At 41.3% G+C, this 15,733-nt stretch overlaps 1 protein-coding gene across 1 annotated transcript in view; it reads left to right on the top strand.

Moving 5' to 3' along the window:
- Positions 1–15,733, top strand: part of cand1 (cullin-associated and neddylation-dissociated 1) — a 39,892-nt gene that overhangs the window by 14,236 nt on the left and 9,923 nt on the right. Inside the window, exons 4-13 of the mRNA XM_041215892.1 lie at positions 18–141; positions 2,135–2,391; positions 2,503–2,608; positions 2,900–3,045; positions 3,549–3,841; positions 5,270–5,411; positions 8,294–9,787; positions 10,926–11,021; positions 11,738–11,907; positions 15,061–15,225. Coding sequence (XP_041071826.1) covers positions 18–141; positions 2,135–2,391; positions 2,503–2,608; positions 2,900–3,045; positions 3,549–3,841; positions 5,270–5,411; positions 8,294–9,787; positions 10,926–11,021; positions 11,738–11,907; positions 15,061–15,225 — 2,993 coding nt within the window. The remainder of the gene's footprint in view (positions 1–17; positions 142–2,134; positions 2,392–2,502; positions 2,609–2,899; positions 3,046–3,548; positions 3,842–5,269; positions 5,412–8,293; positions 9,788–10,925; positions 11,022–11,737; positions 11,908–15,060; positions 15,226–15,733) is intronic.

The raw sequence follows: 15,733 nt of genomic DNA, 5'->3' as shown, positions 1-15,733 counted from the left end.
TTGTATTTTTCTTCCAGGATCTGCTTTGGCTGCCAATGTTTGTAAAAAGATCACAGGACGTCTCACTAGTGCCATTGCCAAACAGGAAGATGTCTCTGTTCAGTTGGAAGCACTGGACATCATGGCAGATATGCTAAGCAGGTAATTGGGCTTTTGATTTTGGCCAAGAGTGACTATCTTATCCAGCTCATGCTCCATAGCATCAGGCAGAAAAAAATAACTATAAACAGAACCAACAGATATCAGTGAGCTTAAGATAGTAACATAATTTTAGAGTTATGCTCATGTTCATGAACTGTGTTTGAGAGACCTTTGTCTGAATTGTAGATTTCATGTACTGCCTTGTAATTCTCTGCTACGCAGAGTTATAACAGTGTAATATGATTTGTGCAATTACCAGCTTGGAATGATGTGGAGAGAAGAAAGCAGACTTTCCAACAGAAAGCTGGTATAAGAATCCATAGTGGGAGGGCCTGGCATAAACTGCAAGTTTTGATAAGAAAACTTACCATTTTGATGAGTAGATCAGTGAATTTAAATGAGCCTTATACACAAGATTTGATAAGTAGTTCTAAGAAAATAATGAAATGGAACGTGGAGACTTTACACTTTCTCCCTTTCATCAAATAAAGGGAAACAATGTGAAAAGATTAAAATTTACAGCAGCAAGACTGTAAGGAGAAACTGGTAACTTTTTTTACTGTTCCTGGATTTCTCCCAACACTTGTACTCACAACAGAAAGGCAATTACTATAAGAAATCCTGTTTCAGGGAGGATTCTGACTTGGAGGCGTTCAGTCGTACTCATAATCCAACAGCTGGTAGCTTTGCACTGTTGGCTCCTCAGCCATGCAAATAAATCATACCTCTGAACATGATGTTCCCTTTGTACTGAATGGGTTACTATTGTAACAACACATCATTGGTATGGTGAAACTAACCTTTCTCATGATGGTCCATGCATGTTCAGTACTGTGTGACCGTTAACTACTCTCTAACAATGATATATAACACAAAACCTCCCATGTCATGTAACCACCTCATGCTTTTCTAAAGGAGGTAGGGAGACAGTAGTCTAATGTCATTATTCCAGAGGCCCAGGCTAACATGGGTTCAAATCCCACCACGGCAGCTGATGGAATTTAAATTCAATTAATAGAATCTAGAATATAAAGCTCATCTTAGTAATAGTGATCATTGTTGTGAACACCCATCTGGTTCACTAATGTCATTTAGGGGAAGAAATCTGCCATCCTAACCTGGTCTGGCCTACATGTGACTCCAGACCCATAGTAATATGGTCGACTCTCAACTGCTCTCTGACATAGCCTAGCAAGCCACTCAGTTCAATTAGGGATGGGCAACAAATGCTGGTCATGCCAGTGACAGGTACGTTCCATGAAAGAATAAATTAATTACATACAAACCGAAAATTATGCTAAAAGGTTACAATAAGCCATAAAAAATTAAAAGATAAAATTATCTCTCAAATATATAATATACCCTCTTTGGAATATATTTTCTATAGTTTGATAATCTGATAACTTAAAAATGAATCAGCCTTTTGTAGACTATTTGATGTAAGACATTAATTGGAGATATTTCTGTTGACTTCACAAGTGAACCAAACTGAAAACATTGATAAATCTTATATATATATTGTATACACAATAATATATGTAATAATACACATATATTTATGTTCGAGCCAAAGACTAAGTAAAGAGCTGTTGATCAACTACGTTTATAAAAAAATAATGTGGATCGCAACATGTATCGAATGATGACCGCCCACGTATACCTCGTCCTATGTATGAAAATGTTTTCACCTTGTATAATTTGTAGACTAATTGATTTAATCTACAGAGAAGCATCCTAGCCTGGTCCATTTTGAAACTTCCATTTTAAGTTCAGTTAATTTAAGACTGTTCAATAGAATTTTTTTTCCTTCGTGATGCAGGCCAAAAGGAACTCTGTTGCTATTACACTATTTTGACCAGTATTTGGGAAAACAAAATGCTTTCTGGCAGACCCTGCTGTGTCTTGGAATTAAAAGATAACTTTAATTATGTTTGACCAAAGATGGCCATTTTAAGTTGGAACTGTAATTGGATATTTTTATTTTTTTTTCTAGGCAAGGAGGTCTGCTGGTAAATTTCCATCCATCAATTTTGAACTGCCTTCTTCCTCAGCTTACCAGCCCCCGGCTTGCTGTTCGAAAGAGAACTATTATTGCTCTTGGTCACCTTGTTATGAGCTGTGGAAACCTGGTCTTTGTTGACCTGATTGAGCATTTGTTGACAGAGCTTGCCAAAAATGAATCTATGTCTACAACTAGGACCTATATTCAGTGTATTGCTGCTATTAGCAGACAGGCAGGGCACCGAATAGGTAACAGGAATCTGAATTTAGTGTCCTTTCTGAAATGCTTTCACCAGTTTATAAATCTTTTTAAGCCATTATTTGAGGGAATTTCTGAATGATTGATTATTTTCTCCTTAGGGGAGTATCTGGAGAAAATCATTCCATTAGTCGTTAAGTTCTGCAGCGTTGAGGATGATGAACTGAGAGAATATTGCATTCAAGCCTTTGAGTCGTTTGTGAGGAGGTAAGGTGCAATGTTGATTTTGTAATTTTAAATTGAAAAGCAATTGCAGCCAAAAAGATCTGTGATGCAGTGAACCTTTGCCTAAATGTAAAGCGCTTAGTCTATTTCTGTAGTTAAAGATTGTGTTTGATCTGGCTTACATAGTTATGGATAGGAGATGCTTAACACAATTTGTACTAGTGACAAGTTGAGCTGCTAATTTATTAGTGATTAAGTATTGGATCTAAATGTTATTAGTTTACTGGCTTTAATTGGTCTATGGAACAACTGCTCAATCGTCATTTTTCGTAGGTGCCCTAAGGAAGTTTTTCTTCATGTCACTACCATTATTAACCTGTGCCTGAGGTACTTAACCTATGACCCCAATTACAATTATGATGATGAAGATGATGATGATGCTGCAATGGAATCTGAAGGTGGAGATGATGATGATCAAGGTACAAAACTTGTAATTGATACTCTATCCTTTTGTATTAAGCACCTTGTGAGATAAGCTTGTAAGTAAACAAGTGTGTGAGCCAACCTAGACTGAGGAATGTACTTTTGTAGTTAGGGAAAAATTGCTATCTAAGGTAATAGAATGCAATATTGTTTTTTGTGTACTATATAACTTTAGAAAGTTGCTTCCCCCTTCATGGTGTTGGCATTTACTCAGTCCTTCAGTAGCTCATCTAAGTTGTGATTTTATAGTCTAGATGGTGAGTGTTGTTGGGTTATTTAACCATGGGATTCATCACAACTGTGCTTGATCCTGTCCTCGCCTGACTTCTATGTGTGCGCGCTTTTCTAGCATGAGTTACTTAATTGTGATCAATAGTAGAAATCCTGCCTGAATTTCTTTCCTTTCTCTGTTTCATTATGTATTTGTTTAATTTATGTATGTTATGTTTGAAAGGCATTCATAATTCTTAATAAATTTTGCACCCCTTTACTGTTTTAGGGAGTGATGATGAATACAGTGATGATGATGATATGAGCTGGAAGGTACGACGTGCTGCTGCTAAATGTTTAGATGGTGTGGTCAGCACTCGCCATGAAATGCTACCAGAATTTTATAAAACGGTATCTCCTGCGCTGATTGCCAGATTCAAGGAGCGTGAAGAAAATGTTAAAGCAGATGTTTTCCATGCATATCTCTCGCTGCTCAAACAGACCAGGCCTGCCCAGAGCTGGCATCTTGACCCAGATGCAATGGAACAAGAGGAGACCCCTTTAGTTATGCTTCAGAATCAAGTAAGTTTGAAGATGGCTTTTACCATTGTAGCTGCCACATTTTTGATAACACTATTTGCTTTAAAGCCAAAATCTATGTTCATGTTGTGCTCCTGTCATATTTTTGAAGTAGTGTGCTGCCTAACTTTTCTTAAAAACATCTCCCAGTTCAAAACATTGCGAACCGGTGCACTTTCTCTTTGCTATTCCACTGCCGAATATGCCTGCCTTGCATGGGAAAGATCTACTCATGCTAAGAAGATGAATGCTGTTCTGAGTGCAAGCTGCCGACTTATCACAGGTTGATTAAAACCAACAAACACCAACAGCCTATATATCCTGGCGGTATTGCTCCCCTTGATATAAGAACGGTAGCCAGCAAGAAAGAGCGACTTCATCAAACATCAGATGAGAAGCACCCTCTACATGGTCATACACCTACACCCAGCCGCCTAAAGTCAAGGAAGAGCTTCATGAACAGTGTTGTTCCATTATAATAAACCCCATCTGAAGCCTGCATTGCCTTATGGAAAGACTGGCTCGCCAGTCTCGAACAACACCCAGCAATGGAAATTCTACCGGATGAAAGCCTTCCCCCAGGAGCTAATTGCAACTGGGCAACCTGAAAGTACCTTAACAGACTTAGGACTGGTGTAGGTCATTCAAAGGTGTCAGTAAGCAAATGGTGATTATATAACCTGCCCGACAACTTGTGAATATGGAACTGAGCCACAGACTATGCAACATCTGCAATGTCTATCGCTAGATGGACCCTGCACTGTTGCAGATCTTGCTGAATTCAACAACAAGGCGCAAAAATGTATCCAGTTCTGGCTGGGCCATGTATAGTCTGTCTGTGAACACGATAAGATCAAATCTATCGTTCCATCATCAAACTGCTGTGATAATTTAAAATTTATGCACTTTTCTGTATAGTCACCTATTTTGTTCCATCTGTGATCTCCATTGATGGCACCTCGGTCTTTATTTTGAGTTTGTTTTTATGTTAAACTAGATTGAAGACCTTAACCTTAAGCAGAGGTCTTTGTTAGTGAGTTGTGAGACATGTGGATAGTGTATGTTAAATGCATAAAGTGTGTTTTCCTTATCTGGATGAAGTATATGCTCTTTTTAAAAAAAAATCTACAGATTGTATTCCATCTTTGAAAAGGATCTCTGAACTAGTTGCGAATGGGGGGAAAAAATGAGTATTCCTGTTCTTTAATTTATTTTCTCTGCACTTGACTAATTTTGAGAGACTTGGGTTCTTTCATGCCTCTCAACTTCAATATACAATAATCTTTTAAGTACTTGAGCATTTGATCTTTCATGTAACTTCTTTTAAGTCTTCTTTCTCACCCAGTTATATAGTGTTAAAATCTTTAAGGAGTACAACATGGAAGCAATGAATACATAATTCTGATCCTGCTTGAATCCCTTTCTTTAAAGGTTCCCAACATTGTTAAAGCTTTACATAAACAGATGAAAGAGAAAAGTGTGAAAACCCGCCAGTGTTGCTTTCACATGTTGACTGAGCTTGTGAATGTGTTGCCTGGTGCTTTGACTCAGCATGTACCTGTTCTTGTTCCAGGTAAAGTATTTATGCTTTTTCTTCAGTTATGCTCCTTTCTAAGATTTTATTTGAAGCTATAGAATAGAATTTTGAAGATTTTTATCTCTGACATTTCTATTAGAATGTGAAACTTCTGATGTCAAGTTGTTTTAGTATAGTCAGTCCTATGTCTAATGAATGACAGTCTGCCAGGTTCAAATTCCACCTCTCGCCTTTTTGACTAAGCTTTTGGTCACTTGCCCTAATTTCTCCCCATGTGGCCCAGTGTCAAATTCTGCCTGATAACACTGTGAAATGCCTTGGAATATTTTACTGGGTTAAAGATGCTATGTAAAATCAAGTTGTTCTAATATGCGGTAATTCAGAAAATGCAGAAATAGTCTTTGCTCATACTAATAGCTTTATCATATTCATTTCTCACTAACCAGCTCTTGTTAATACTGCCTTTACCAGAGCTCCATATTTAGGTCAGGGTTTGTACTGTCGGAATGGGGCAGACAGGAACGTTAGCATAGAAAGGTAAATTAGTGCAAAGCAGAATTGGGCCAGGGTTAGCAAGGAAAAATAGAAAACAGAGCTTTCCATTTGAGAGAATCAATTACCTACAAAGAAGAATAGATATGAGGAAAGGCAAATTTGATCCTGAGTTGAGTTTCCAACCCCCTATCTGTGCCATCACTAAGAATGGGTTTTACAGTCTCTGTAACATTGCCCCTCTTTGCCATCCCAGCTCATTTGCTGAAACTCTCATCACAGTATCACAGCATCTTGACGGTGCAGAAGGAGACCATTTGTCCCATCACGTCTGCATGGCCTCACAAAGAGCATTCCAACTAGTCTTACCCCCCCGCCTTATACTCGTAACCTTGCACATTCTCTCTTTTCAACTAGCAATCCAATTCCCTCTTGAATACCTTGATTGAACCTGCCTCCATCATCCTTTCAGGAAGTTTGTTCCAGACTCCAACCACCCTCTGGGTGAAAATATTTTTGCTCATATCACAGTTACTCATTTTGCCAATTCATTCATGCCTTCATTACCTCTATATTTGTCTATTCCAATGTAATTCTTGCTGGTCTACCACATTCTACCCTTGTAAACTTGTTATCCAAAACTCTGTCTTATCCCACAGCAGATCCATTCCCCCTGTCCTAGCTGCCTTACATGGGCTCCAGGTCAAGCATTAGCTTTGAAATTTTTTTTTTATCAAATCGTTCAATTGTCTTGTCCATCCGTATCTCTCTATTCTCCTCCAATCCCACAACTTTGAGATATCTGCACCCCTCTAATTCTGGCCTCTCTGCATTCCCAGTCATAACTCCTCCACCGTTGGTGGCTGTGCCTTCAGTTGCCTAGTCCCCAAGCTATGGAATTCCCTCCCTACACCTCTTTGCCTCTCTATCTTGATTTCTTCCTTTAAGATACTCCTTAAAACTTTATTGATCAAGCTTTTGGTCAGCTGACCAGTCAGCAGCGCAGTGGAAGCGCAAATTACTTGACCCCATTTGAAACTGCAACTTTACCTATGCTGGAGCCTTTGCACTTTGCCGTCCCAGCCTCAGCTTGGACCCATCAACGAGCTAAATTGAGAGGCCTTGTGGCGAAGTGCAATGTAACCAAGCCATGTCCCTTTTTTTTCATGAACTGAAGACATGCCGCTTGAAGTCAGCTATCAGCTCATTGAATTTTAGAGATTTTAAATGGACCTGCCTTTTGTAAGGCTCCCCCCCAAAAACCCGCATCCTGACACGGCACTGTTCAGTAGCCCACCCCCACCTTCAAGCAACCCCGCGATAATCACCCCCCCCCCCCCCCCCCCCCCTCCCCCCCCCTCCCCCACTTCCCTGACAGTGCTGACTCTGTTCTGACATCAGTCAGATTGAGGAATCAGGGATTCCAGATGGGGTTGTGGGGAGAAGGAGGTGAACTTTGTTGTTGGGGGGTGGGGGGGTGAACAGTGAGCATTGTTGTGGGGGATGGGTAGGTGGAGTGTTGAGCAGTGCTGGGATAGCCATTGCTACTGGCTGGAATGCTTTGACACTCCACCTAATTTACTTAGAGCTGTGCTACTGAGTAGGTTTTAAATCTAAATTTGTTCACAGGTCCTGGTGGGGGACAATGAGTGTGTGGGCTCCCACGGAGCCATTTCTAGCATACTTGCAGTTCTGTGTTTGGGCATAAATTGGCTCTCTGGACTTCTGTTTCAATTGCCACTCTCAGTTGCAGCAAATATCTTGGTGTCCGGCACTTTTGGGATTGGAAGATCTGGGCCATCATCTCCTTATATGGCTTGGTATCATACTTTGTTTCGTAATGCTCCAATGAAGTGTCTTCGGTCATTTCATTACATTAAAGGCACTATATGATTATATGTTGTTGTTGAAGGGATACAGGGAAAGCTGATTAAAAGCTGATGGCCCAAAAAGGTAGATGTAAGGAAAGTCATTTAAAAACAGACATTTTGTGGCAGCTGAAGAGATGGGAAATCGAAACGGGAGAACTGAATCTTGGCTAATATTCCTCCCCATCAATACTGCATGTTAGTTTGATTCTATAGCGTTTAATACATTTACAAAATAGTTCTAAACTAAACTTTAAGCATAAAGTATTCATATTTATTTGCATATGATTTGTGTTTTGTCAGCAGTGGATAATTGAAGCAAGATTGATTGCAAAAAACAATCTTTAAGCCAGTAAATCTACTTACTACAGAAATAGCAAATACTCATTTTTTTTAAAAGATGAAATTTACGCATTGATTCCCTAGTAAACCATTTGTCTTTTTGTAAAATTGTAATCAGATAGTTGCTTGATTTGTTATAAGTAGAAAATAGATTGTTTATAAAAATTAAACTTATCCCACACCATTACCACTGTTTTTATGTTTTTTGTTTTGCAGGAATAATCTTTTCCTTGAATGATAAATCCAGTTCGTCCAATCTAAAGATTGATGCTCTCTCATGTTTGTATGTTATTCTTTGTAACCACTCACCTCAGGTCTTCCATCCTCACGTAGAAGCTTTAGTTCCACCAGTTGTGGCTTGCGTGGGTGATCCTTTCTACAAGATCACTTCAGAAGCCCTTCTTGTAACTCAGCAGCTTGTAAAAGTAATTAGGCCTGTAGATCACTTATATTCATTTGATGCTGCTCCATACATTAATGACTTATTCACTTGTACTGTCAAGCGTTTGAAAGCTGCAGACATTGATCAAGAAGTGAAGGAGAGAGCTATCTCCTGTATGGGACAGATCATTTGTAATCTTGGGGATCATTTAGGCAGTGACTTACCCAGCACACTGCAGATTTTCTTGGAGAGGCTGAAGAACGAAATTACTAGACTTACAACAGTGAAAGCCTTGACATTAATTGCTGGATCTTCTCTCAAAATTGACCTGCGACCAGTGCTCGGTGAGGGAGTACCAATTTTAGCCTCGTTCTTGAGGAAAAACCAACGAGCACTGAAGCTGAGTACCCTTTCTGCTTTGGACATTTTGATCAAGAACTATAGTGACAGTCTGACACCTGCCATGATTGAAGCAGTCCTAGTGGAGCTTCCACCTCTTATTAGTGAAAGTGACATGCATGTGTCACAGATGGCTATAAGCTTTCTTACAACCTTGGCCAAGGTGCACCCATCTTCTCTTTCAAAAGTCAGTGGCTCAATTCTTACAGAGCTAATTGGGCTGGTACGGTCGCCATTACTTCAAGGAGGAGCTCTCAGTGCAATGTTATATTTCTTCCAAGCTCTTGTTGGGACTGGAACTGCCAACCTAGGTTATATGGAGTTGTTGCGAATGCTAACTGGTCCAGTTTATTCTCAGAGCAGTGCATTGACCCACAAGCAGTCCTATTACTCAATCGCCAAGTGTGTAGCAGCACTTACCCGAGCCTGCCCCAGAGAAGGACCAGCTGTGGTTGGGCAGTTTATCCAGGATGTGAAGAATTCTAGATCTACTGACTCTATCCGTCTCTTGGCTTTGCTGTCTCTCGGCGAGGTTGGTCACCATATAGACTTGAGTGGGCAAACTGAGCTGAAATCTGTAATCTTAGAAGCTTTCTCTTCCTCTAGTGAGGAGGTCAAATCTGCAGCATCCTATGCCCTTGGAAGCATTAGTGTTGGAAACCTTCCTGAATACCTGCCTTTTGTTCTACAAGAAATAACGAGTCAACCAAAAAGGCAATACCTTCTCTTACATTCTCTGAAAGAGATTATTAGCTCTTCTTCAGTTGGAGGTCTCAAACCATATGTAGAAAACATTTGGAATTTGCTGTTGAAACACTGTGAGTGTGCAGAAGAAGGAACTCGAAATGTTGTTGCAGAATGCCTGGGCAAACTTACTCTGATAGATCCAGAAACATTACTACCACGACTTAAAGGATACTTGGAATCAGGTAGGTTATATACATATTTAAAAATGCGTTTAGAGTTAGTAGGGAACTCTAATATCAAGTACTACTTTTAATAACTACTTTTGTTACGTAGCAACTTTAAGGAAAAAATAGAGTTTCTCTTGATCTGTAATTATTGTAAGATAATGTGTAACCAACTACTGCACTGTGGTTATGCAGAAAGTCATCAGTCCTACTCATGGTGTAATGTACTCAACTCTGATACTATGGGAAAACTGGCCAGTGTTTGGAAAAAGAGTTATGTTTGAAAAGATAGTGAGAGGAGAGGGATAAGGAAAATCAAATCAAAAAGGGGAAGTTAATGATCAGAGTGCTGTAGTACTTGGGTACCTGCCATAAACTCTTTTCCCAAGCCACTGACTGTCTGAGGCTGAACCAAACCATGTGCAACCTTGTTGTTGTATTTGACCCTGAGATGACCTTCTGGCCACACTTTCATGTCATCACTAAGACTGTATTTCCACCTCTGCAGCATTGCCTGACTTGCTAACCCCACCCTGACTTAACTCATCTGCTGGAACCCCCATCCATGTGGTGCTATTCCAAGCAGCACCTGACCAGCCTCTCTTCTTTCTCCCTACATAAACTTAAGGTCATCTAAAACTCTGCCTGTGTCCTAACTTGCACCAAGTCTTATTCAATCATCAGCCTTCCATTGGCTCCTGATTAAAAAAACCCTCTATTTTAGAATCCTCATTTTCTAAAATCCCTGCATGGCCATGTGCCTCTCTCTCTTTCTCTCTTCAGTTCTGCAAGATATCTGCACTTCCCTCAGTTCTGACCAGCCCTGATTTTGTTTGTTCTATGATTGGCAGCCATACCATCAGCTGCCGAGCCCTGAAACTCTGGAATTCTCTCTCCAAACCTCTTGTCTCTTTACCCATCTTTCCTCTTTTAAGACACTCCTTAAAATCTACTTCTTTGACCAAGTCTTTGGTTACCTGCCCTAATGTCTCCTAATGTGGCTCAGTGTCAAATCCTGTTTGGTAACGCTCTTGTTAAGTGCCTTGGAATTTCTCTGAGCTGAGAATAGAAATCTTAGAGAGACTGAACTGGAATCTGTATTCAGTCTTGTATTATTCAGTCTGTGGTGTGCTTTAACCTTGCTATTCTTCTGTAGGATCTTCCTATGCTCGAAGCTCTGTGGTTACAGCTGTGAAGTTTACGATTTCTGATCACCCACAGCCAATAGATCCTTTATTAAAGAACTGCATAGGTAAACATGTTTCTGTTCATTCATGATTCCTTTTGGTATTAAAATGAAATTAAAATTGAATTGTTTATTAATGTTTGGACATATTAAAATTAAGTTGGGCCTAAGAGTAAGTGGTGATAATGGGTGTAAACTACCATTGCTCTATGTAACCTGTGTGTATCCCGTCAGCTGGGGAATAGTGAACAGTACTTCGGTGATTTTCAAGAAATAAAGCTCCCCATGAAGTCTAAAGGATAAAGAGTTTCATGGGGGGAATGAAGCTGTTCAAAACAGAAGACTGCAGATTCATTCCAGCTTTGTGCAGAGCTTAATGATGCTGATTTGGAAGCAGTTAAGACGCTGCAGTTGGCTTCAGTACCTTGAGGAAGGATGGGAGGTTGACAGGGCGGGGGGTGGTGGTGGCAGATGTGGGAATGCTAAGCTTCACAATGATGTCAGTGTATTTATGCCTGTTGGCTAAATTACATGCATAAATATTGGGTGAAGCCAGTTTTAGGCTGGGCTATTATGTTTCCGCTGATTACTAGTCTACTGACATTTGTTGTTCAGCCTTGGACATGAAGAATGACCATTTGTGTGAGGGTTTGGGAACCTGTAGATCATGTCTTAACAATAATTAATTTTTATGGGGATTGCATGGAGCCCTGGTGATTTTAGAAAAACAAAATAATGGTACATAAATTATTTAGTAACTTTTATTTAAATTACTGTTTCAGGTGATTTCCTGAAAACATTGGAGGATCCAGATCTCAATGTGAGAAGAGTAGCTTTAGTTACTTTCAATTCAGCTGCACATAATAAACCATCGCTAATCAGGGACCTCTTGGATACTGTTCTTCCTCATCTTTATAATGAAACAAAAGTTAGGAAGGAATTAATAAGAGAGGTTTGTATTTTGATTTGAAAATGCTCAGTGTCGTAGTGGTATTGTCGCTGGACTAGTAATCCAGAGACCAAGGGTAATGCTCTGGGGACCCAGGTTCCAATCCTGCCACAAGTCCCATCAATAAAAACCTGGAATTAAAAGTCAAATGATGACCATGGAACTATTGTCGATTGTTGTAAAAACCCATCTGGTTCACTAATGTCTTTTAGGGAAGGAAATCTGTCGTCCTTACCTGGTCTGGCCTACTTGTGACTCCAGATCCACATCAATGTGGTTGACTCTTAAATATCATCTGAAATGGCCTAGCAAGCCACTCAGTTGTAACAAACTGCGAAAAAGTCACAAAAAAGGAATGAAATCGGACGGACCACCTGGCATTGAGCTAAGCACCGGAAATGATAACAGCAATCTTAGCCCTGTCGACCCTGCAAAGTCCTCCTTACTAACACCTGGAGGCTATTGCTACAATTGGGCAAGCTGTCTCTCAGACTAGTCAAGCAACAGCCTGACATAGTCATCCTAACGGAGTCATACCTTACAGATACCACCTTCACCATCCCAGCAGAGGTGGTGGCACAGTGGTATACAGTTGGGAGTGAGTTGCCCTGGGACTCCTCAACATCGTCTTTGGTACCCCATGAAGTCTCATGAAATCAGATCAAACATGGGCAAGGAAAGCTCCTGCTGATTACCATGTACTGCCCTCCCTCAGCTGATGAATCAGTGCTTCTCCATGTTGAACACCACTTGGAAGAAGCACTGAGGGTGGCAAGGGTGCAGATTGTACTCTGGGTAGGGGACTTCAATATCCATCACCAAGAGTGACACGGTAGCATCATGACTGGCCGAGCACTAAAGGACACAGCTGCTAGGTTGGGTCTGTGGCAGATGCTGAGGGAACCAACAAGAGGGAGAAACATACTTGACCTCATCCTCACCAACCAGCCTGCTGCAGATGCACCTGCCCATGACAGTATTGGTAGAAGTGACCACCACACAGTCGTTGTGCAGATGCCTTCACATTGAGGATACCCTCCATTGTGTGGTGTGGCATTACTGCCATGCTAAATGGGATAGATTTTGAGCAGATCTAGCAACCCAAGATTGGGTATCCATGAGGTGCTGTGGGCCATCAGCAGCAGCAAAACTGTACTCGAACGCAATCTGTAACCTCTTGGCCTGGCATATCTCCGCTCTACCATTACCATCAAGCAGGGGATCAACCCTAGTTCAATGAAGAGAGCAGGAGGGCATGCCAGGATCAGCACCAGGTAAAACTAAAAATGAGGTGTCAACCTGGTGAAGCTATAATGCAGGACTACTTGCGTGCCAAACAGCATAAGCAACAAGGGATAAAGCTAAGCGGTCCCACAACCACTGGGTCAGATCGAAGCTCTGCAGCACTGCCACATCCAGTCATGAATGGTGGTGGACAATTTACTCACTGGAGGAGCAGACTCCACAAATATTCCCATCCTCAACGATGGAGGAGCCCAGCACATCAGTGCAAAAGATAAGGCTGAAGCATTTACTACAATCTTCAGCTAGAAGTGCTGAGTGAATGATCCATCTTGGCCTCTGGAGGTCCCCAGAATCAGATGCCAGTCTTCAGCCAATTTGATTCACTCCACGTGATATCGGGAAACAGCTGAAGGCACTGGATATTGCAAAGGCTATGGAGCCTGACAACATACTGACAATAATACTGAAAGCTTGTGCTCCAGAACTTGCTGCACCCCTAGCCATGCTGTTCCAGTGCAGCTACAACAATGGCATCTACCCGGCTATGTGGAAAATTGCCCAGGTATGTCCTGTAAACAAAAAGCAGAACAAATCCAACCCCGCCAATTACCACCCCAACAGTTTACTCTCGATCACCAGTAAGGTAATGGAAGGGGTCATCAACAGTGCTATCAAGCGGCACTTGCTTAGCAATAACCTGTTCACTGACGTCCAGTTTGGGTTCCACCAGGGCCACTCAGCTCCTGACCTCATTACAGCCTTGGTTCAAACATGGACAAAATAGCTGAACTCCAGAGGTGAGGTGAGAGTGCCTGCCCTTAACATCAAGGCAGCATTTGACAGAGTGTGGCATCAAGGAGCCCTAGCAAAACTGGAGTCAATAGGAATCGGGGGGAAAAGTCTCCGCTGGTTGGAGTCATACGTAGCACAAAGGAAAATGGTTGTGGTTGTTGGAGGTCAGTCATCTCAGCTCCAGGACATCACTGCAGGAGTTTCTCAGGGTAGTGTCCTCGGCCCAACCATCTTCAGCTGCTTTGTCAATGACTTTTCCTTCCATCATAAGGTCAGAAGTGGGGATGTTTGCTGATGATTACACAATGTTCAGCATCATTCACGACCCCTCAGAAACTGAAGCTGTCTGTGCCCAAATGCAGCAATACCTGAACAATATCCAGGCTTGGGCTGACAAGTGGCAAGTAACATTTCTGCCACACAAGTGTCAGTCAATGACCATCTCCAACCTTAGCCCCTTAATGTTCAATGGCATTAGCATCACTGAATCCCCCACTATCAATCTCCTGACTTCCCAAAACCTGTCCACCATCTACAAGGCACAAGTTAGGAGTGTGATGGAATACTCTGACTGCCTGGATGAGTGCAGCTCCCACAACACTCAATAAGCTTGACACTGTCCAGGCCAAAACAGCCTGCTTGATTGGCAGCATATCTACAAACATTCACTCCCTCCACTACCGACGCAATGGCAGCAGTGCGTACCATCTGTAAGATGCACTGTAGGAAGTCAACAAGGCTTCTTCAGCTGCACTTCCAAACCCAGGACTGCTATCATCTAGAAGGACAAGGGCAGCAGATAGATGGGAACACCACCACCTGGAAGTTCCCCTCCAAGTCACTCACCATCCTGACTTAGGAATATATTGCCATTCCTTCACTGTTGCTGGGACAAAATCCTGGAAATCCCTTCCTAATAGCACTGGGTGTACCTACACCACATGGGCTGCAGCGGTTCAAGAAGGCAGCTTACCACATTGTCTCAAGGACAACGACGGATGGGCAATACATGCTGACTCAGCCAGCGAAGCCCACGTCCTGTGAATGAATTTTTTAAAAATGGATTTATAAATTTTGCATTTTAACTATATCTCATCACTTTGTTTCTCTTTTTGTAAGGTGGAAATGGGACCATTCAAGCATACTGTAGATGATGGTTTAGATATTAGGAAAGCAGCTTTTGAATGCATGTACACACTTCTGGATAGCTGTCTTGACAGATTAGACATATTTGAATTCCTGAACCATGTTGAAGATGGATTGAAGGACCATTATGACATCAAGGTAAATAACATGAATGCAGATTATGTTGTTCAGTAACAATTAACTAAATTAAAAAAAAAACACTGCAGTGTCAGTTCTTCATGGATGACCCTAGATGGTTTGCATTGGCTATTTTACATAGGAGATATCATACTTATTACACATTTTGCCAAATATTTAGTCACGCACAATTTCCAGAAGGGGTCCAAAAGAGCCTAAAACTCTGGTTGTTTAATCATCCCCCCCCCCCACCTGCACAACTATCTCGCCTTAGCAGAGGGACACTTGAGACCAAGCATACCCAGTCCAGCTAGAGGTCTCCTAACTCATTGCAATATTATGGACCAAATGTAGATCTTTAAGACATGGCTCAAGGCCATATTGTGCAATGGGTTTACCCACCATCACACATTTTTGTGTGCTCATTAAAGATACAGGTATTTTGAACTGATGTGTAAGCACAATACCGTGGATGCTGGAAATCTGAAATAAAAACAAAAAAGATGGAAAAACTCAGCAAGCCTGGCCC

Source organism: Carcharodon carcharias, chromosome 21 (genome assembly GCF_017639515.1).
Source record: "Carcharodon carcharias isolate sCarCar2 chromosome 21, sCarCar2.pri, whole genome shotgun sequence".
Lineage (NCBI taxonomy): Eukaryota > Metazoa > Chordata > Chondrichthyes > Lamniformes > Lamnidae > Carcharodon > Carcharodon carcharias.
Note: the sequence above shows the minus strand (reverse complement) of the source record. Positions and strands in the feature narration are given on the sequence as shown.